Source organism: Falco punctatus (assembly GCF_963210335.1).
Source record: "Falco punctatus genome assembly, chromosome: 15".
Taxonomy (NCBI): domain Eukaryota; kingdom Metazoa; phylum Chordata; class Aves; order Falconiformes; family Falconidae; genus Falco; species Falco punctatus.
The window spans coordinates 21,914,148-21,936,812 of record NC_137595.1 but is presented as its reverse complement, the minus strand read 5'-3'; the positions used below and the strand labels follow the sequence as shown (position 1 = coordinate 21,936,812).

The following is a 22,665-nucleotide window of genomic DNA, read 5'->3' as shown; positions in this document are numbered from 1 at the left end:
AATCTCCCCAGAACTGCAGGTACAAGTTGTAAAACTGTGTTCGTTTGTCTAAATCTCTTACCTTTGCTATGGAAAAGACACATGGTATTTCTTAAATGCTTTTAATGTTCACATCCTTTTTTCTTCCAGCTCTCTCCAGGCAAAATGCATCCTAGTGAAGATTTGCATCTTCTCATTCCTGAGTCACAGTAATTTGTTACCTCTTGCAGGTTTGACAGGGTCTCTGTGCTCAGGCTGGGCTGTGCAGCAGCAATGGAGCAGAAATGTTCCCCCATACCAAGAGGCCCCCCAGGGCCATTTTCCAAACCGCCCTCCAGCATCTTGCTGTCAACACACCAGCCAAGTCTGGTGGCATGCACATTGTCTGAGGGACACAGAGCACTTTCCTCTTCCTTTGGAACTGGTAACAGCAGAAACAAAAGATCTCCAGGACAGGAACGCTGTGGGGCCTTTTGTTTTTCATCTAGGAGAATATATAAAAAAGTTAAACCCTTGCAGAAAGAGTTGCCTCATAAAGAAAACATCAGTGCTTGAAAAAGTGCTCTGGTCTAGGGCACTTGTTGAGCGTGTGTCACTGCTGACTACCTCTGCGGCTCACAGCTGGTGGGAAGAGTTGGCAATCATATTCTGAGCAGAGATGAGGGCTGTGCACACACAGGTCTTTGTACACATGCGCTTTCTTGCCCTGTTGCTGTAAGAGCAAAGCCATGACGTACACAGCCTGTCTGGCTTATATACCCATCGTACAGATTGAGAGGACCACATACACATTTTTTGCTAGGATCTAGGTTGTTCAGAATAAAACATGGCACTAAATTGGCTTATAAATCACTTCCAAGAATTCAGGCTCCAAGAGACTCAGTAGTATCATCCTGGCTGGTCCTGGAAGCTGGGGGAAGCTAACTTTAGAAGAGAAGTTTTATTCTCTTTTTTCTCCATCTGGAGAAGCCATAAGAGAATATACTGGTATATTTGCTTCTCTTTTTAGCTCACTTTTTACAAAAGCTGCAAAGCTTTTATTCATGAACTAAATACTTGGAGGGCATGTATGTGTGCATTCAAGTCTTTGCAAGTTCACAGGAAGTCAGAAAGCTGGTGGCCCTTGCCCACAGCACACTTTGCCCTGGGTGGTGATGCCAAACAAGTAGCAGACATCACCCCTGCCAGCAGAGCCAGGGCTCCTCTCACCTGTACAACAGCCACCCAGGAGTCTCCTCTGAATCAGTGGGACTTCTCCCTAGAACAGTGTAACTGAAGTTTAAAAAAACAAACAAACAAACAAAAAAACCCAAACTGAAATCCCATTCCTGGCTGTTTTCTGAATTGGTAAAACTGGAACAACCAGTGACCCACCACAGGCTTATTACAGGTGTAATAGAAAGTAGTACTTGATCCAAGGGTTTAGTGAGTTGACTGATCCAGACTGGAAATGTTTGGAAAGAGTTTAGCTCAGCCACTTCAGAGGAAGCACCTCTTCCTCCTAAAGACAGCAATTTTTAAGGCAGGCTTTATATAGGGTGGGTTGATACTATATCACATTCACACCAAAACACTGCAGAAGTGTGAAGAGAGCAGCAGGTTTGAACAAATGTGTCATTTACAGGAGTGGAAGTTGCTGCTGTTGTTATCCCAGAAAGTCCTTTGTCACCAGCTGTTTCTTCATCCCAGGCAATAGCTGGCGTGTCTCGATGAATGGTCTGAGCAGAGCTTTGTGGAGCCATATTGCCCAGGTCATTTTAATATCAATTCGATGCCAATTGACCTGGACATTCGATATCTTTTCCACCACCAGTCACCCTGTGCAGCCCAGGCCGCAGGTGGTTTTTTGTTGAGTCAAAGGTATTTTAGTACACCTTAAAGTTGAACCGCTTTCCACATATTTGTGCTATCACACTAGTCTCTGTTTTCTGTTTGGAAGCTGGATAAATGCAAAGAAGCGCCATTCGCTGTATTTTAGCTCCCCAGCAGCCAGACCAGCGCTTTTCCTGTGCCAAAAATGAGCTCTGCTCCCCATCCAAACCTCGGCTGACATGAAAGCGTGCAGCTTCTGCAGAACCTCACAGGCCCAAATCCGGCCAAGGACAAGACAGGCAAATTGCACTCATAGTACAACTGTAAAAAAATCCTGTCACTTGCTGCCTTATCTGACCTAAAGCACATCATCTGTGTTTTGCAATTTATTTTTCAGTTTGGCTGAAGCCAAGCTCTGTTGTGTCGGTGTCTGTGGCCAGCTGCAAAGGGCCCTCACACTCCCCCAGGACACCCAAGTGACACAAAACCCTGTGGCTGTCACCAAGAGCCCTGCTCCCACAGGCAAAAGTGTCCGTTACACTAGTGGGTGCCGTGTGTACGCACAAGGTGGGTCAGGACCAGAGAGGGTTATTCTCTCATCCTGTCAAGGGGGGCTGTATCCACGTTGCCACCTGCCTTAACAGAACCCTTATCCTACAGGCTGGTTTTTGAGGGAATATGTGATCAACTCACTGATTTCCTCAAAGTTTCACTCCCCCACAGATACGGGGCAGCAAGAGAGGAGTCCCTGGCCAGCCCTGCTGCTGCGGTGGTTTCACACTATACAAAGGAAATCCAGAGTCTTTGGACCAGGAAAAGAAAATAGCAGCAAATACAATAAATACTCATAGCTGTGGTGAGAGCTGAGACGGGTGACGTGGTCTCTGGTTCTGCTCCCAGGACGGTTTGTGCCCATTTTCTAAGGACTGTGAGTGTGCAGGCTCCCCACAAAGCCACCACGTTTGGTCCTGCCGAATCGCTGCCTGAAGGCGTCTGTTTGCCGGTGACAGTAGAGGTGACTGCAAAGGTGATGCTAAAGGGGCTCTGACATGCCAGGTACGTATCCTGCCTGCAGCACCTGTCCCAGCCTGGATTCCGGCTGCAGTACGTGCAGCCTGCTTGTCAGGTGCGGGCAGGATTGCTGGGGGCAAAAGGAAACGGATGGAGAAAAGCAAGAAATTTTTGTCACAGAGAAGGGGCTGACTAACGGCATGTGGCCTGCCCGCTGCAGGCAGCACTGGCTGTGTGTGCTGCCGGCTGGCTGGGGAGGCGAGCACGCAGCCAAATTGCTCATGGATGTGTCATGCTGTTGTTATCGGTGTTGCTAGCGCAGTTACACTGGCCTTATTTTTACTGTCTGGATGTACCATTAAACAAGTTTGATTTTGTTGCACTACTTTCCTTGTGTATTAGGGTTATCGGAAAGACTTCAATTAGATCAGGTTCCAAGTAACCTGGTCTAGTTGAAGATGTCCCTGCTTATTGCAGGGGAGTTGGACTAGATGGCCTTTAAAAGTCTCTTCCAACCCAGACCATTCCATAATTCGATGAGTGGTTTCAGCCTCGTGCATAATTCAGTGCTACCCAGGGGCTCCATTAATGACATCTCTAGACAAGGAGAAACAATTTGTTTGTTGTGTGCAGAATACGATGTAGTTTTATGCTGGAGCGGGTGGTTACACTTACCTGGCAAAGGGAAACAGAGGGTTGGGGTTTCTCATCCACTTCTTGCACCGTGGGCACTCTGACTGCTGATTTATCAACACGTGGGGAACCAGACTGCGTAATTTGAGGTAGCAGGGACTGTGTTCACGTTGTTTTCTCTGGGGGAGTGAAAAAGAAATCAGAGCACATACCCAAGAGGCAGCACCCACCAAAGCCCACGTTCACTGTTTGTATGTTCCTTCACACTACCCAACAGACCCGTTTTGAGTTAGAGACTAGAAGCAGGGTCAGGAGCTAATGGGGTTGTGTCACAGTTAGGGAATAACAAATTCCCAAAAAGCCAGAGGTAACAACCCTGAGTGGCAGTGATGTGGAGACTGCTCAGCGCTGCTTTTTTCCCCTGACTTTTCATGAAAAGGCATGCTAGCAATACCCAGTCATGTAGAGGGTTAAAGGCCATACTTATCTTGCACCAGACACAAACAAAAAGCTTTTGCTGGAAGAGAAAGACTGATATAAACTGCTGTAGAAATGCCAGTTTGAATCCCACCCCACACACCCTGCCGGTTATAATTCCTGTGCTATTCCCAGACTGGAGGATGAGAAATTCAGAGAGGGCAGCAGAGAAAAGGCATTACCTTCAGGCACAATTTATACCTACACCGAACTAGCGTGAGCTGTTTGTAGCAGCAGGATCTGTTCACTTGGATCTGTGAAATTATACAGCCACTGCCAGGTGTGCAAAGAGTTTGAAGACCAACAGAAATATTGTGATGGGCTATCTTTGTGCCAATGGAAACAGATGGTTTAAATGAATAACTGTGTCTCTGCAGTGTTTCTATCCAAACATTGCAGCGGAGACCCTTCAAGTGAAACTAAGCATAAAAGAAAACAGCCAGCAAAGCCGACTGCAGCTACTGTCCCTGTCCGGTCTAGCAGAGCGCTCGGAGCAAACAGCAGGCAGATTGCAGGCTAAGTGGACTGTAAAAAGTCTTAGCAAACGAAGACAGTATTAATGACATAGTAATGCTTGTCTAAGTAAAATATATTGATTTTTTTTTTTTTTAATTGTTCCTCTTGACTTGTGGCTCATATCAACTTAAAGCTGTTCTTGAAGAAGTGGGATTATTTGGCTCCCAAGAATAGAATTCAGTGCTAAAGCTACCGAATGGTTAGACTAGAAAACTGGTGGGAGGAGGGCGGCGTATTAGGGGACATCATTTCAAGCATGCCAGTGTAAGAAATTTCAGCAGTATTTGAAAAGAACAGAAAGGTCAAGGCCTTATAAAATGAACAAAACTGGTACTGATCAACAGGAATCTGGTGCAGAGATCACAGTGTCTGCTGCAGCAATCGCAGACAACAGGGACGCTGGGCAGCACAGGCAAAAGCCTCTTTGTGCCTAGTTAACACCTGCCTCTTACTGTCTCACTGGACTGGGATGCTCCTAAGAGCCACTCAAAACTGCCACGCTGGGTGTCTGTAACACCATCGCCCTCTCTGAGGAAGCCATAAGCGTTTCTAGCCAGATGGTCCTGGAGAGACTGACACGCAGCTGGCCCCAAAGAGCAGCCCAAGCCTGGGGCAGCTGCCCAACACCATGTGTCCCCAGCCCATCCCTTGGCCAGCCAGCTCACTGCCTCCTGGACCAGCAGCCTGAGGAGAGGCCAGAAGCAATGTTCTCCACCTGCTTCCCTGTTTTACTTCCTTGTTCTATAGCCCATCCACCTGCTTCCCTCTTGGTGCGTCTGACCCAGCCAAGCCCCACGTAGCATCCCTTTTCCTGCAGCGGGCCGTAAGGGACCACTGGACTGGCCAACCTGCCACGTGTCCAGCCGGACTGAACCGAGCCCTGGCTGCTGCCCTGCCAACCCCAGCACTGGCATCTCTGCAGAGCCTTCAGCCAGAGCAGAAGCTTGGAGGGGTCCCTGCTCTCATTCTTCTGGGTAGTTTTAGATTTTAGGATTATGAATTGATGCATTTCTTCCCTTCTTTTCTTTCTTTTTCTTCTTTTCTTTTCCTCCATCTCTTTCTCCTTTTCCTTCCTCTCCTTCCTTTCCTCTTTGCTTTTTTTTTTTTTTTTTTTTTTTTTTAATTTCCTTCTGTATTTAATTCATTGCCTTCTCACTTCCCAGGCACATCTTGCTAGCACAGCTTGTTCAGAAAACATAGACTTCTGTCATTGCACTGTTTGCCTGCTCTGACCAGTGCTGAAAGTTGTAAACCCTTGATCAGTGAGGCAATTCACAAGCTCCTCTGCTTTCTACTTGTGATTTTTAACATGTACTGCAATCTACAGGCAAAAATTCTTCTCTCTCATTATCTGCCAGCCTGATGACATTACAGAAACAAAGCTCAGTGTGTGCATTCATTTGTGACAAGGACGTTGCTGTAATGTTAGTGATTGGCCATTAGTTCTGCAATGTTGTAACGGCTGAAACAAAGCCATGAGTGAGTCATTTAAACAGCAGCATTTCTTCCAGCAACATTATTTCTTGTTATGGGTGTAATGGTGCCTAGAAGCCCAGCACAGATTGGGAAAGCAGTGCTTGGGTGCTGTGCACATGCACACACACACACCTCTTTCATCTTAGTGATGAGAAAAACAAGCACACCAAAAGGTGAGGGGTGTCCTGACACTGCCTGGAACAGGGGTGCACTTGCAGCTTGTTATTTCATGTCTTGGTTCCCCCCATACCTCTCCTCACCCTGCTGCCCAGGTGCTAGAGTACAAGCTGCTAAGGTTGCACCTGAAGCCTGGGTTAAGGACACCCCTAACCTTAGTTGTTTGGGTCCCATGGTTTGATTCAAATGCAACTGAGAGGACAGCAAATGGCATAATTAGAGCTCTTTTAAATTTAAAATTAGTCTGATGGAGCCTGGATCACAGCTAGATAGGACATTGTTGAGATGTCTTGGGAGAAGTGGCAAAAGCAGGAGCACAGCAGCCCTTTCTCAGCTTCTGTTGGTTTTACGTTTTTTTCTCTGCATTTAATAATTTATCCCTGTGCTTTCATATTTCTCATTTTCGTGCTAGGAGCCAGTGCAGGTGCAAAGAGCACCATATCACCCTGGCCAGGCAGTGCCAGCCCTTCTCCATAGGCTCCTCATTTCACCTTCTCTCACTGGAGAAAGGAGTGAGATAAGGGGCCCTTTGGTCTGCAGGGCTCTTGGCTTTCAGTTGCACACTCCTTTCCAGCCCGCTCCCTGCTAGCTATCATCTGTATCCTGCATTAATCATTGTTCTCCATTTACAACTGGACCATGGTGCCTCCTCACATCCAGTTATCAAGTGTTTGCCTGTGCATGTCCTTCCAGACCTGGGGCAGGTTTCCACAAACACTGACAAAGCTCCCTCCTTCACAAGTGTCCCTTACTGTGGTATATAGGCTGTTATCCTCTTAAGCATTTTCTTTCACTCTTTCTCTGCCTCTCACTGTAGCTGAGTTTCCATTAAGCAGTCCCAGGCAGGCACAGATGTGTTATGATCGCTGTAAATTAGCAGCAAGCCAGGCATAAAGGTTAAAACTGCTATTGCTGGTGGTGGGAAAAGGCACCATTTCAAGGAGTGATGGACGTGGCAGTACCTGGTGGTACTGAGCTGCTGATGCATGTGGCACTTTGTGAAAGACATTTGTAGGCTCCTGATCATAGGAATAAAACGTTCACTTGCAGCACCAGAGTTCACAGCACTGAGCAATCAGTTAGGAGCTATGACAACCAAAACAGCGGGGGGGGGGGAGGTATCTCAAACTAGATCGCAAGCAGGAACTCCCTTAGGATAAGAGTTTTAATGGAAGGGATGGGACTGAGCAAACATCCTCTTATGAGCTGCTGAGAACCAGCTGGACACAAATCATAGTATCATTTAGGTTGGAAAAAGACCTTTAAGACCAAATCTGTGGCCCTGGACCATTTCTCCTTATTCCCCGAGTGTAGCAATGGTTTTCCTCCCACACTTCATCCATGCAAAGGTTTCTGTTAGCAATACTGCATAGCCAGCTCTAGGGTCCTATGGTCAGAGAGACACACTATGTATTAAACTGTACACCTTGCTGGCCATAACTGTGAGGGCACTTGCACTGCTCTCAGGAAAGGTGCTGGAGATTTATTCTCACCTGGCAAAGCCCCACTGAAGATGAACTGAACCAAACCTGGCAACAGCAGCAGCAACAGCCTTTTTCAAAACATACTGAAGTCTATGGGGAATTTTCCTCTGACTTAATCAGACAAGCATCAGGTTCTAATCTTGGCACTTTTGTCCACATTGTATATAAACTCTGCTTTCAATTTTTTGACTCTTCTGCACAAATCATCTCAGTACTAAGTCTCCTCTCAAATTTCACTGCAGATTTCCATCTTTCCTTTTGCCAGGCTCTCTTCAGTCTTGCTAGCCAAATCCCTCCCAGGTCCAAGTCTCTGCAAGCCCTGGTAAGCCACTCTGGGCGTGAAGGGGGGCTGATCCACGCTTGCCTCTGGGCAGCCCAGCCTTCACTCAGAGCTGAGAAGTGGGGTCAAGCAAGGAGTAAGTGCATTGGGCTTCAGCAGTCTCCTGAGTCAGAAGCTGGGTCAGGGTTTCCTTGTTTTTTCTGGATGCAATGTACCCACATAGTCCCAGTTCCATGAAGGTTATATACCAGCTACTCTCACTTCACTAGAGTCAGTCAGGGGTTTACTGTTGACTTTCAGGATTTAAGCCTTTCTTGGGAAATAAAACTCCAGTCCAAGCACCACATCTATTTCAGTGCAGCTTTACTGGGAACCCACCCACCCACCCTACATTAAATGCTCCAGGAAGAATACCGTTGCTTAGGCAGCGGCATGGCTGGTATCTCAAGTATACTTTGTTGAGCTAAAAATAAGTTTCTTGAAGGAAAACAAAGTCTACATCCAACAAAGACACAAGAAGGTTAATGGCAAAGAGACGAATCCACAATGAAACAGGAGAAAGCCCCTTTTCCCATACTGTACACTGAAATCACAGACGGGGTGAAGTTCTGCTACTGAGAAATGAAAAGTTTTTAGGAACTGAGTATATTATAAATAATATTCTCAGGAAGCCCTTGACTAGAGCAAAGCTCACATTAACAACACCAAATTAAAAAAAGGCTACATCATATGAGCCTTAGTCATGATTGTACTAAATTCTTATACAATTAAACCTTGTGCTCGGGGCTGTTCCTCTAGCCTGTACTTAAGCAAAGCTGTCCCACACTCACTCTGCAAGGCACATCTAAAATTAGGCACATTGGCCGGGTAAGAGTTGCACAATCTAGCCACAAATTAGCAGATCCAGTGGACGATGCCTGACATTGTCCAAAAGTCCTTAGTTCCCACTCAAAAATAAAGCTGGTCTGGAGACTAGAACTTGGCAGAAAAACAAGTGAAACCTCAAAATAGTACATGGCGGCATGCTCTCAGTACTGAAAGTGCTAGCTAAATGATTTAATTAGCTTCTGTTAATGAAAAGCAAATTTTTAACACTCTCTCCTCCAAATTTTAATCTTGCCAAATGCTAAGATAATGCATTTTCAGATGCCTGAACTCCTCCTAAACCCTAAACAGCTGGAAGCTTCATAGCAGCAATAATCACAGGCTTCAATACTTCATAGTCCTTCCATCTTCATCAGAACAGGTTGCTCTCTGGCACCGCTGAGAGAAACACATATTGAAAAGCAACAGAAAGAAACAACCTTGGTCCATGGATCTTGGTTGCCGTTGCCATTTCCACTGTACTCGGTTAGAAAGACCCTTAATGCCCTGAATGCAGCCCCATTTCAGCCTCAGACTGCTTTTCAAAATCAAAAAGCTTAACATGGAGATAACCCAAACTGGCCAGGTAGTTGACAGCTGTCCAGCAAAAAACACCTGGGGGGATGTGGGGAGGGGAGAACACCCATGAAAGGTAAAGTCAGATTTCATTTCAGTGGGGGCAACACTGTCAGTGCTGTGCCTGCTCATCCAGACTTGTTTCCATCAGACGTAAGAAAGAACAAACCCCTTCCCACCCATCAACCCTTTCTTATTAAAGCCCACCTCCACTAATTGAAGCTCATTTTGTTTAAAATAAAATGGAAAAAAAATCTTTGTTTTCTTTCAAATTGAGCAATCCACACTTCCACCATGTACGCACACACCCCTCTCTCTAGGAGCATCATTCTTGTCTTCTGAATGTGCTAACGCCTTCTAGAAAGAAAGCTGGGGGGAAAGGGCTCTCTCCCGAGAAAAATAGGATCTTTGGCTTAAGAATGTAATGCCAAACCATTACAATGGGTTAACCTTTGAAGACATTCCCTTTGTCTGCTGCATTGCTGATTTGATTTCTCAACTATACTTGTGTTCAAAAAACCACCTGGAAAATATTCTCAGGAGAAGCGTTGATGCCAAAAGAGGACCTGTATAGTAGCCAGAGCTTCTTGAAGTCAATACAAAAAATAAATACCACTGGAAGTGTTTTTGGAAGGAGACACACTTTGTGTGACAACAACTCCATTTCATTTCTAAGTCCCAATTCTCTCACTAGCATTCATCTATGACACTAGATTGATGAGGGTTTTTTTGACAAAAAAAAAAAAAAAAAAATCACTGAGTCACTGAGTTGGGCTGTTCCCCATCATTTTGTTCTGCTTGCCCCTTGGGTGTCCGTTATTAATGGAGAAAAAAAGATTGCCCTTTTCTTCTTCAGACTGTACTGGACATGCAGAAGGTTTGTACTTTTGATACATACCAAATTCAGCAGAACAGGAAAGAATTTGATTTTTGCTTTCAGGCAACTTATGCTATATCAGTATTTTCATTTATTTGTGCAAGTGGCAGCTTTGTCTTCTGTGCTTAGGCTCTGTACTTGCAGTAAAAGCCAGAGAAGAGAAACTGCTTTAAGTGGTTGCACACAAACTTTGTGAAATCAAGTAACACATTAATGAATTAAAAAGTGTTACTATTTCACATTTCTTCTCCTTGATAATGCCAAACAGTTGAACTGCAAGGCAAAGATTTTCATGGTTTGTTATTGCTGTGAGCTTTGTAAATTATTTTTCATATGTTGATGTCCCAGAAAATGGCCATCAAGCAGTGGTGAGGAGGGAAAATACAAAGTAGGGCTTATGATTCACCACATGTATGAGACACTTGGCAAAACCCAGGGAAAAGGGGTTCCAGATGGGAACTGATATACCACAGCCCTTCTGGGCCGTGTTACTACCCAAAACACAAGAACAAGGATGCTGCCGAAGAAAGCAGCTGAGAAGCAGGAGGGAAGATAGGAGGATTGACTTGAGGGGAGAAGCAAAATATCTCTCCAGTGTTCACCTAATATTAATGAATTCTACATTGAGTAAGTCAGAGGTGAAAAGGGAGACAGGAGCTAAGCACAGGGAGGGATAAGGAATGCCAAATCCAAACCCAGCTCTTCCAACTACTCTAATGACAAGGCTGCAAAATATCTGGTCGATCGTATTTCCCTTCACTTTCCATTTGACTCTACATCCTCCCTCCACATAATTCACTGCTAGGGGTGAGCGGCAGTGCCATGAAACCAGACTCGAACAGGTTATTGCTTCATGTTTCTTGCAGACATGTGGGTTTGAGGTCTGTAAGGTTTGGGTTGGGGTTTTTTTGTTTTCTCATATTTATAATTTTAAGTAAATAAACAAAAACTATTTCAATGCTTAGAAGAGAGTTGTTTCCACCTAGATACCCTGATCAAACCTTTCTAGCAGAACACCTACAAATGTTGTATTTCAGCTGGAAGTAAGATGCCGAGAATCCAGAGGGATTTCACCACATAATATTATTTTCACTTCAGTGGACATATACATCATATCTATCATACAGACAGAAATATCACTCTCTCTATGGCATTGAGTAAGATACTTTCAAGAGTCAACAGCCAAGCAGCTGCAGAGACCTCCAGAATAAGGACATAAACTCTCTGACAACAGTAATGATATCTTTGTCCAACCCAGAGTCAAGGATCAGAGTATACGCAGGCATAAAAGTGTATGAATTCCCTTCTCCGTACAGGCATTACTCTTAGGTCCCCATTTTTGCTGAGTGCTGAACCCAGAGGGAGTCAGGAGCTGATACGGGAGAGGTAGGAGGTGTAGCAGAACAATGTGTGGGTGACTATGAGGAGGGGAAAAGGACAGTGAGAGTGGTGTTCAGTGGTCTTTCATTTCTTCATCTCTCATGAAGAGTCTTCTAGTTTCCATCACAGTGCTTTTAAATGGTTTGGAAGCTGGGACGGGGGAGAAGAGACTTCCAATAGCTACTTCCTAAAAGATGATGACTCAGAAGAACTGTCACTGGAGAACTTTGAAAAGTCTGCATGACATAGCATGTGTCACTCTAAACAACAAGAAGAAAAACAAATACCCCTACTTTATTGTAGCAGAGAGGTTAGTGAGCAAGCACACACCTGGTCTAAAAATGCTTCCTAAAGCAAAAGCTCTGCAAATGAGAGACACTCGCTACATGACAAGGAAGACAACTGCATTTGCCTTGCAGGTCCCCCAACTCTTACCAACCTTGTACTATTTTATGTTCTTCTTAGGAACTTAGATTGCAAAATGACATTTCAAAGGTTCATATATCAAGATATTAGCAACAAGAACTTCAGGATTTCATGCCAGAAAATATGATTAAAAGGTCACAATTTGCAACATATCCCATTATTTTGTGGTACTAAGCTCAGTGGCCAAGAATAAGCACTTTTTTCCTGTCCATGCTGTAGCTATTCCTACTTGCAGTAGTACAAAAGGCCAGAACATTGGAAAGAAACTGCTTATGCAGTAAGCACTAGAGGTTAGATGTGGGTGGGAGGGACACATTGCCCTTTGCAGCACAGGAGGAGGACAGAAGCAGCGGAGAGGATATTAGCAAACAACATGTTTGCCTGGCTGGAATATTTAAGGGGTGCAAGCTGTTAATACTGACATGATGCAAAAGACAGAACATAGCTACAAAGATAGCTATCAGCAGCAAAATACAGCTATAATAAAATAATGATATCATACAGTCAGGTTGCAAAAGATAGGAAGGCTGTCATACAGATGGGAGGAACCTACTGACCACCTGTGGTCACAGCAGGACCACACCGAGTGCTCTGGACTCCTGCACCCAGTGTGCAGCAGCTTTTGAAGCTGCCTGGGTACCTCCAGGTAGCATCTAACATAACATAGCTCACCAATGCTCAGCTCCTTACAACTGCGCGCCCCAGAAGATAATTATCCCCACCGCCAGCACTGTTTGACCCGCTTTGGGAAGCGCCAAGCCCTGTGCGTGGGGGCCGGTTAGCTGGTGCCACATGCAGCTTGGTTTTTTGAGTAACACTTCCCGCAAGGGGAAGGGGGAGGAGAGCTCCCCCCCAGCTATTTTGATCATAGCAGCAGATGGAGGAGACAGGTTGTACTTTCTCAGGAAACACGCTTTGGCAATGAGAGGAAGGGTGTGATCCTGACTTCCAAAGCAAGGAGCTGTTCCTGAACTGCGTAAACAAGGGTAAGGAGCAAGGCACCATCCTTTATTTTAGCAGAGAAACAAAATTAATCTTTTTTACCATTGGCCAGATCAACCTTACCAGGTGAGCTAACACCTTTCTCTCTCTCTTGCAGAAGCTTGATATTCAAAGGTTTAGCACAGGTATCCTTTGTTACACGCAACAGAAAATAAAAATAAAACTGTATACAGTATTTTGAAAGGATTGGTGATGAATAGCAGGGACTCAGCACCCCAGCAACCAGGGAGCAAGAGTTACACACCAGGGAAGTGATTCCTGGGCTCCCAGAAAGACTGAGTTTGAAGCAGTATGCAAAAAGCTCCGGGTTTTTTTTACAGAAAGAATTGCAACAACCCCAGGAGGATTCCCATATACATATAATGCAATACATGTATATAATATTGGGCTGATGGGAAGGGAAAGGAACCTAGACACTCCTTTGGTGGGAAGAACGAATCGCATGTGTGGAGATTTCCTCCTTTCTATTACCCTCTTTGAAAACTAGCATAACAGTATGCTCATCTGCTCCACAATTAGCATTTTAGCTTACTGAGGAGACAAGAAGTATAAAAATGTGAGAAATAGTTCATTAAATTTAAATTTAATTCATTAAAAATGAGCTCTGAAGCAAAATTGTGTCAATTACCCCTAACTTCTTGTAGGCTAAATGCAGAGATAATTGGTGCTACAGCCAGACGGGCACAAGCCGTCGTGGAAATCTGTGATTAAAGGCCAGAAGGAAAACTGGGGTAGGAATGCCTTTGCACACATGCAGGCACAGCAGCAGCAGGACAGCAGCAATGCTCACTGCCTCTGCTCTGCAGCAAACACCTCTGGCAGTGTTTGGGGCCCTCCAGCCTTGGCAGCCAGCAGCAAACAAGTGGGAATATTTGCTTTGGCTGAGCAGACTGGCTGCAGCGTGCAGGTGGCCCCATGTTTGCTAAGATACCCCCAAGAAGGAAATCTCATTGTTTGTCTTTAAAATCATTTAATTATTGTTCAAAAGAGCAAATATCCAAGAGAGGAAGGTTCTGCTGGAAAACGCCATGTATGTGACCACAAAGGGTCTATAGTGCATCCCATACAGCTAACTGAAGAGGATAAAAAGGTACATGGGACTCTCTGGAAGCAGGTTGCAAGGACAGCTGTGAGCTTTCTTTGTTTCTCTTTTTTTGCCTTACACCTGGTTTATATGCTAGAGGCGCAGAAGTGTCCTGTGTCAGATGTTAGCCGTGTTTCCACACGGATGATAAGGGGACAAGGGCAGATCGCAGGCCTGCTTGTACATACATGAATATTCTTGCTATGCCCATACAAAAGATGGTTTCCAAGGAAATGAAGGATAGGAAAGGCATGATGGCTTTTTTTTTTTTCTTTTTCAAAATAAACCCCAAAAGTAACCACCTAGAGAAGAAATTTAAGATCTGCTCCTAAGTCCTCAAAACAAGAGGAAGACTTTGGTCTTGCCTTTGGACAGGTTTAATTTTTCTTTGCAACTCAAGGACTAACACCCCAATTTTGCAGCTCTCTGGGCTTTCACTACAGAGACCTCAAATCTTGCTGATGTGCATCTGGCTTTTTAATGGGTAAAATCTGCCATTAGAGAAGGCTGGACCTGCCTCCACTGTCCAGATTTCACAGGCTCCTTTTCCACAGTTTCCTCCCAGTTGCATGTACAATGCTACATCTATTGTCATGGCTCTTATTAATAAAACAGCACTGCTTCAAGGCTGCACAATGGTGCACCCATCTGAGCTTTTGTTATCTTGCAGTACCTTAGGGCTCATTAAGGTCTGAATTAGCTGACTGTCCATGGCCCTAATTAGTACTTCAGCTCTCTGGGAAGCAGCCAGGGCTTTCTTAGCCATTGCTCTTCACCCGTGGCATCAGCTCCCTTCTGTGATTTGGAGCGTGCGATCTGCAACAGCTTTGAAACTAACTGAGATAGGCATTTATCCCCTTGCTTGCTCTGCATTGCTTTAAATTATTAGTAATTGTAAATGGCTAACCCTGGAAAGTGCCCAGTGAGGGTGCACTGCAGGGCACTATGGAAATATAACTTGGTTTTGGTTTGTGCGGCTGTTCTCCTGAAGAGCAGAGAGAGTTTGTTGGCTACAAACACCTAGTGTGGAGTTTTATGATGGACAGGGTGAAATATGAAAAAGGCGTCACACAAGGGTATAGCCACATGTAGGACTCAGTCCTTCCAAAGCTGGAGAGAGAAGTATATAAGCTGTCATTTCCTGGGCTTGGTGGAAAAAGCAAGAGCCTCACCACTCTTGCAACTCCACTGCCATTGCTGCAGCACACACTGGGGTATGGACGCTGAGAGGTTTGGTTGTTTGCTTTGAAGTTGAGGTGAGAAATAGTAATTTCACCCTCACTGCAAAATTTAGAAGAAAAATGAAAAAGAAAAAAAAAAAAAGACTTAATCTGTGTCAAATATGGAAAATGTTGAGTCTTCACTACAAAGCAACCACAAGTACGACATCAAATGGATCAAGGTGTGCGTGTGTATGTAAAACAAGTACGCAATTCAGCCTGGGAAACTATTAAAACTATTGACTGGATCTTGTTCTCAGCAATTTTTGTCAGAGGACTTTATCAGAAATACCTCACTGCAGATCTAAGCTTCTCACTGGAGGAGTAAGACCAGGAGCCTCCAATGCTGAGAGCTCTGCCAGGACTTCTAACAAACCACATAACATTTCTGTGCCTGATAGAAAAATGAGGGCAACTGCCTCAATCATGATGCAGTTTGGGATCACCTGCCCATGCTCAGGGGAGGGAAAACCTGCTCGTTGAAAATTGCCACTATGGCAACAGCAGAAATTCCCCTTGAAATACAAAGTTTGACTTGGGAGCTGAGCTGCAGGATCATCTGCACTAGCACAGAGGCAGACGTTGGCCTGAGCAGTGGGTGAGGAATGGGAGCCATAGGGTCAATCAGTGATTCTAACTGTGGGGTCATCTGTTTGGGTAGCTGGCACCATTCGCTTTGACGACAGCATGCTGCAGAGGTCTGTAAGCTGCAGACAGGGCTGTCAGACTGATGACTGCTTCCTACCAGAGCTGGCAGAAAGACAGCCAAGAACAGGCCCAGGCTATGTTGCATTTATTAATTTGGATACAAAACCTTTCCAGTCTCGCCTACATCACTGCTGCAGGCAGTGACCTCATGGCAGACTTGGCAGCCACCGAACGGCACAGATCAGCTTCGTTTGCAAACTGTCAATCCAAGTGAAACCATGTGCCCAGCAGTCCAGGATCAGAGCTACACTCTGTCCCAAGCTCTTAGCAATCATCAATGAAACAAACAGCTCCTCTACTTAAAAGCTTTCCAAACTTATTCTTAAGAAAAAAATCTCCCCATTCCCCAAGTTCCCTAGAGTGCCATAATCAGAAAGTGATCCAGTTTCATAACTGCAGAGAAAAACAGCTGAGTGCTCATGCCTACCACTGCAATGGAAAAATTGTGCCTCGCTGAGCATTAGGCCTGCACTGCCAGACTGTTAAGAAATCAGAAAAATATTCCATATGCCCTCCATCATTCTGAGAAAAACCCTGCTGCAGATACCATTCCAGGAGGAATAAGGCTGGCCCAAACTTGTATTTTTTTCCTCCTTAGCACTGCTTTCTCACACCAGAAAAATGACAAGCTGAACTTTCAGGAAGCATGGTGCAACTTTGGCACTGCTTACCCATCCAAGATGATACTCGAATCCTGCTGGGTTCACAAAGTTCACAAAGAACTTTATTCAATACCAGAAACAAGTATGAAGAGACCTACACTTGCAGTCCTACTTTCTACCACAGCACTTGAAAAATGTCAGGAAATGATCGGGACCAGAACTTGATTTCTCTTGGCTCTAACACCAGGGCAAAGAAAGCCACACAAAACAGAGATGCAAAATTTCTCCTGTGAATGCTTATACTCCTGTATTTGGGAAAATAGCCTTGGAGTCAAAGCTTTGTATCCTGTGGAGGACACATCTAAGCAGCCCTGGATTCTCTTAGCAGAACACAAGATCCCTTTGCTATGGAACTTACAGTGTCTGTCCCATTTGCAAGGCAACCAGTCTCCTGTTTTTTCACTCATTTGTAGTGGATAGCTGGAGATGGGGGCACTACTGAGTAACACAAATTATTTATGTCTCTCTCTGTTAGCCTCTACCTTTGGTTTATAAACTCGCTGTCTCTTACAGTAACTCACCAAGACAGGAATGGATTTTTAGTGCAGTGCTTGCAGGACTCACGAGGTTGGGCCCCATCTGCAACAGCGGGTGTCACAGCATTAGCAGAGGTCAGAACAGATTTTGGATGCAGCTTGCAGCGTATGCACTCATGGCTCACATTATGCATACAGCTCTGATTATCACAGAAGTCCAGGCCTTCTGCAATTAGGCCAGCTTATAGCTTTAGGCTTCTCAGTTGAAATTAAGTTAAAAATAGTTGGCCTTTATTTTACTGAAAGCTTGGGCAGTGGTGACCTTTTACGTCTGTTAAGCATCTCCTGCAACATGCCCCTTAACATTCAGAAGATGCAGCTCTCAACTCCAGCGAGCTGCTCTCACTCTGCTCTCTGTAGGCTCTGATGGTTTTAGCTTGTGCTACTTTCTTTAGGACCAGCCCTGATGTGGAGTGCCAAGAAGTTCATACAGACTTTGGTTCGATCAAGCCACGCAGTCAGCAGGGAAACCCTCCTCTGACATTTCCAGCACAAGCAGGTCTGGGCATGGCACCCGTGCTGCCCCTGTGCTACTCTCCCCACCAGAAGCTGAGCTTTGCTCCCACAGCTTTCTTCTTAGAGACTTGGCTTTCCCAGTTCCCATTCACCCCTGTAGCTCCATTAGGGATAAGCTGAGGATCACATGACAGTTTCCATGCTTTGTACTCAGTAGAGGTGGGTAGTGCGAGGCTGCACCCAGGACAGGCACCTAAATAAAGAGCTATAGACACCCCTTCACTCCCTGCTGGAAGGTTCACTCTTGTGCACCCAACACTCATGCCTCAGCAAATAGAAGACCTTCCTCACGAGAATTTTCAGGTCTTTAATCTTCAAGAGGTGAGCTGTCACGCAAAGAATATTCCTGATGTGGGCTGTTAAGATTTAAAGTTTGGACAAACACTGCTGCTAAACTTTCTGTTAAAGGAGCACATTAAATTTCACTAACAATGTATGTATGCACTTTTGGCGGCAGCACTAAAACCCCACAAGCTATCCCATGAAGGCAGGCAGGAAAAGCTTGTGGTCTCAGACTTGCCAGGGAGCCATCGAGGGAGTCAGGTGGAGAACACAGTGTGAACAGGAGGAAGTTGAACCAAAATATAACAAATCTCTGTTTTGATTTGCCACAGTAAATGAAATGCAAAGTACAAAGTCACAGCATAGAAACTGCTGGCTAACACCAGACATGACAGTAGCAGATGTCTTGATTTTGTTATTTTAAAACATCTGTCCATAAGAAGCGTTTTCCTTAAAGGATCCAAGTCAGAGCACCATTTACGAAAGCAAAAAACGCAACTCAACTTCAACATGTCCACCTCCAGTCAAAACTGCCTACCAACTTGCATCTACTCAAAATAGTAGTCAGCAGTGGAGACATGCAGAGGCTTCATGTCCCAGAGCAATCCAATCTATGGCTGAGGTTGGTCCTAATGGTAACACCAAGAACTCTGGAGTGTTGTTTCCAAGCACTTTATCTGCTTATTCCCCTATTTGTGGGAGGAGGTGTCCTAGCCATCAGAGAGAAATGGAAGCACTGCATCATTATCCTTCAGAGATGTTTTACCGAGCGTCCCAAGACACGGAAGATGAACAGTAGCCCCACAGCCAGGCTCCTGACAGAGCAGCCGACCAGCCCAGACTGCAGCAGCACCTGCAGTGTCCCCATGCACCAGAGGCAGGTCTCAGCTGTGAGTCTGGGACAGAAATAAAAAAGGGTCCTTTCTGACCTTCAAGAAAGGACTGCCCTGTGCCCTGCAGCAGTGAGCTGGGACGGAGAGTTCCCATCCTGGGCCCGTACAATATTCGCTGCTGCAGTACTTGTGAGTCAAAGTAAATGGGAATGACTGGGAGAAGGATTTAAAGTGGCTGCAAATGAACTAAATTTGCTGAAGACTGTTTAGCTTCCCCAAACCATCTTATTTGTGATCAAATGCACTGCAGAACAGTTCACACAATTTTTTGGCAGGTTGAATCCAGATCATTCTGTATATTTAAGTTGTTAAAGAAAAAAAAAAAAAGTCACATCCTGTCCTTGAATGTGGTCCTGAAAACAGTGATGGAAATAGATCAACAATTTGAGATACCTTCTTTCAAAGAAATAAGAGTAATTTCAGTTTCTGGAACAAGCACAGAAATAATATTCTGTGGAAGAAAACAGATACCAGTATTTACTGTCATTGGCACTGAAGAATTTCCTCAATTACTCATAGCGCATGTCAGACATAAAACACCAAAGAGTGTGGCTCACAGGGGTATTTCTAGCATAACTTTTCTGAAGAAAGACCTTCAATTTTTTCACTATTAGAGTACTGAGAAAATACAAAAAATGACAATGTATCTACTAGAGAAAGTAACTGTAACATAACACAAGCAAAAGACACTCAATTGTGAAAACAAAAGACACTAAAATAATTTTGTAATGTAATAGCACTGTTTTCCAAGAATCAGTGACAACTTGTTGTGGTTTAACCCCGGCCGGCAACCCAGCCCCACGCAGCCGCTTGCTCACCGCCCCTCACCCAGAGGGATGGGGAGGAGGATCGGAAAGGAATGTAAAACTCAAGGGTTGAGATAAAAACAATTTAATAGGTAAAGCAAAAGCTGCGCACACAAGCAAAGCAAAGCAAAGCAAGGAATTCATTCCCCACTTCCCACGGGCAGGTGGGTGCTCAGCCATCCCCAAGGCAGCCAGGCTTCATCACACATAATGATTACATGGGAAGACAAACGCCATCATGCCAAGTGTCCCCCCTTCCTTCTTCTTCCCCCCATTTATATACTCAGCATGACACCATACGGTATGGAATACCTCTTTGGCTAGCTTGGGTCACCTGTCCTGGCTGTGTCCCCTCCCAGTTCCCTGTGCCACTCCAGTGCTCTGGCTAGCAGAGCCCAAGAAATCAAAAAGTCCTTGATTTAGTATAAATATCACCCAGCAAGAACTAAAAACATCGGTGTGCTACCAACACTGTTCTCACACCAAATCTAAAGCACAGCACTGCACCAGTCACTAAGAAGAAAATTAACCCTATCCCAGCTGAAACCAGGACAGTATCCACCCCTCGTTCCATACCATTTACGTTACACCACACTTTCCAATACAACCTCATTAACCACCATCACCCTTCCCCTCCTTTGATATAATATACAGATATCATTCCCCTAGTCTGCATACCACTCTGCATGGTACCTGGTTGCTGGCTGGGGTTAAACCACGACACAACTAAAGTGATACCAATAATCAGGACAAAGGTTAATGCATTACAAATAATTTACTTACTTTTCTTTCAGCACAGTAAATTACAGATATGGTTGAAAGAACAACTTCTTCTCTGTGGTCACCACTGCCTCAAACCATGGAAAAGGCAAAGTGTTTTCAGTAAGTGGCTGGTGGTGCACAGCTGAAAGGAATGATGCATTAACTCCATGAGGTCCCTGAGTGTGGAACTGCAAGCACCAGCCAAGCTTCAAATTAAGCCCCTCCAGGGGGACAGGGTTTGCACAGAACATACTCACCAGCAGCTGGTCACCCTTTGGTTTGGGGGAAACTAGATGGCAGGGTCCCACCTGGCTGCTACTTCTGTGCCCTTCTGTGGAAAGAAAAGACACAACAGGTTTCCCAGACCCCTGAAGACCACCATAGGCGGGGGTGACTATTCGCAGCTGCAGCATCTAATTGCAGTAAGGATGACAGAAGGGGAGAAGGTAGGGAGCTCCAATCCTTCCAAGCTATCAAAAAAAGTTCCTGAACCTTGAAAGAAGAGCTGTGCCATATAGATTACACCAAAATGTAGCACAAGACATGGATTGCAAGAAAAGTCATACACAAAAAAGCAACCCAGAGTGACAGGTTTTTGATCACTTATGCAGTGCTGAAATGTGCACATGGCAAAGGAGAAAAACTGAACAAGGATTCAATTTGGTGGCGCAGACTGGCTCTCAGCTACCTGATATATAACCCAGATTCAATCACTTCCACAGGGAGGGAAAGGAAAGAAAAAAGAAAAAATTAAGGTGGTGTTCTGACCTCTCCTGAAATGTTGAACCTTGCCTGAAGACTGGCCCTGGACAGTTTCTGAGGAAAGCTGTACTGACTTCTGAAAGACAAAAAAGAAGGGCTGAGCGGTACACAAGCTGCCTGAATGGTCACCTAGTAGCTCGTAGGATTTATCACAGCAATCTGGATGTGGGGACACCTGAATTTGAGGGCCAAAGCATGAAGAAATGATGCATGAAGTTGTATAAAAAGAGATGGCAATGCCTGTGAAGGGCAGTCCCTGGTAGGTCCCATACCAGGCAGTACAGTCTGCTTGGGCCCTCGCTGGGCATTACCTGCTGTCTGCAGCAGAGAGCAGTGGCCCCCAAGACAGAGGGGCTGTCCTTTCCTGTCCCTGCAAGGGGCCCATATTTGTAGGGAGGTGGATGTAAAGCCAGGTTTTGGTCTCCAGTGCTTCACACGCATTTGAGGCAGACAGCTTCCCTTCGAGCATCAACTACCAAGCACAGAGCCCTTCAGCTCATTGCCCTGTAGTGAAGATATCACTCTATTTTTTTTAAGCCAACGTGATTTTTGGAGAGGAGCACGTAGTGAAACAGCTGGTCTTGGAAAGCCTGGGGTGGTCAATATTGCATTAAAAAACAAATGTTGTTAAAAACATCAGCGCCCTGATGGGCACCACCAATCTCTACTCTCTATTAAAACAACAAGCACTATTAATTATTCTTTTTTGTCCTTGGTATGGTTGTACCATAACAGCTAGATTTGAGCAACCTGGTGTAGTGAAAGGTGTCCTTGCCCATGGCAGGGGCGTTGGAACTAGATAATCTTTAAGGTCCCTTCCAACCCAAACCATTGTATGATTGTATGATTCTATGATTCTACAGATCAGTCTTTGAAACAAGGACTCTCCTGTAGCAAACATATATACAGGACTCAAAAGCAGTGGGGGAAAAGATCTCTTTATGCATGTCCTCTGAAAAATGTTAAGCTGGGTTTGCCCTACAGTTCCTTAAGGACATAGCACAAAAGATAAATATTTAATTGTGCTCCTAACAAAATCCCTTCTTTCTACCTAATCCTTTTTGTTTTACCCACATCTATTTGCAGTTACAATGGTTTACCTCTCTTACTGCAATACCCTCCTTTCTATAAGCATATACTGCCTATTGCATTGGGAATTCTCAGACTCTCAGCATACTTTATTTTCCAGAACAGGACATGAGGTTTTTTTCAGACTTACTCACAGACTGGTAAACAGATTATTTTTTTTTTTCTTTTATTTCCAGAGGTGACTGATAAACTCTTGGTCTGCTGTCTTTTGGCTGAATTTGAAAGAATTTAATTTTGATCCAAAAATTTTAAACCATTGCTGGCTGAAATAAATTCTTCTCAGATTTTTTACTCCTGTTGGTCTTTTTACATGAATAAAAACTGTGCTCCCTCCTACTCCTGCATGAAAATCAGTGCTGAGCTAACCTTCTGAAA

General features: G+C 44.8%; 1 protein-coding gene across 1 annotated transcript in view; it reads right to left on the bottom strand.

Moving 5' to 3' along the window:
- Positions 1 to 22,665, bottom strand: part of LOC308054028 (uncharacterized protein) — a 70,206-nt gene that overhangs the window by 17,027 nt on the left and 30,514 nt on the right. The window contains exon 2 of the mRNA XM_080366160.1: positions 62 to 20,770. Coding sequence (XP_080222286.1) covers positions 62 to 83 — 22 coding nt within the window. The 5' untranslated portion in view covers positions 84 to 20,770. The remainder of the gene's footprint in view (positions 1 to 61; positions 20,771 to 22,665) is intronic.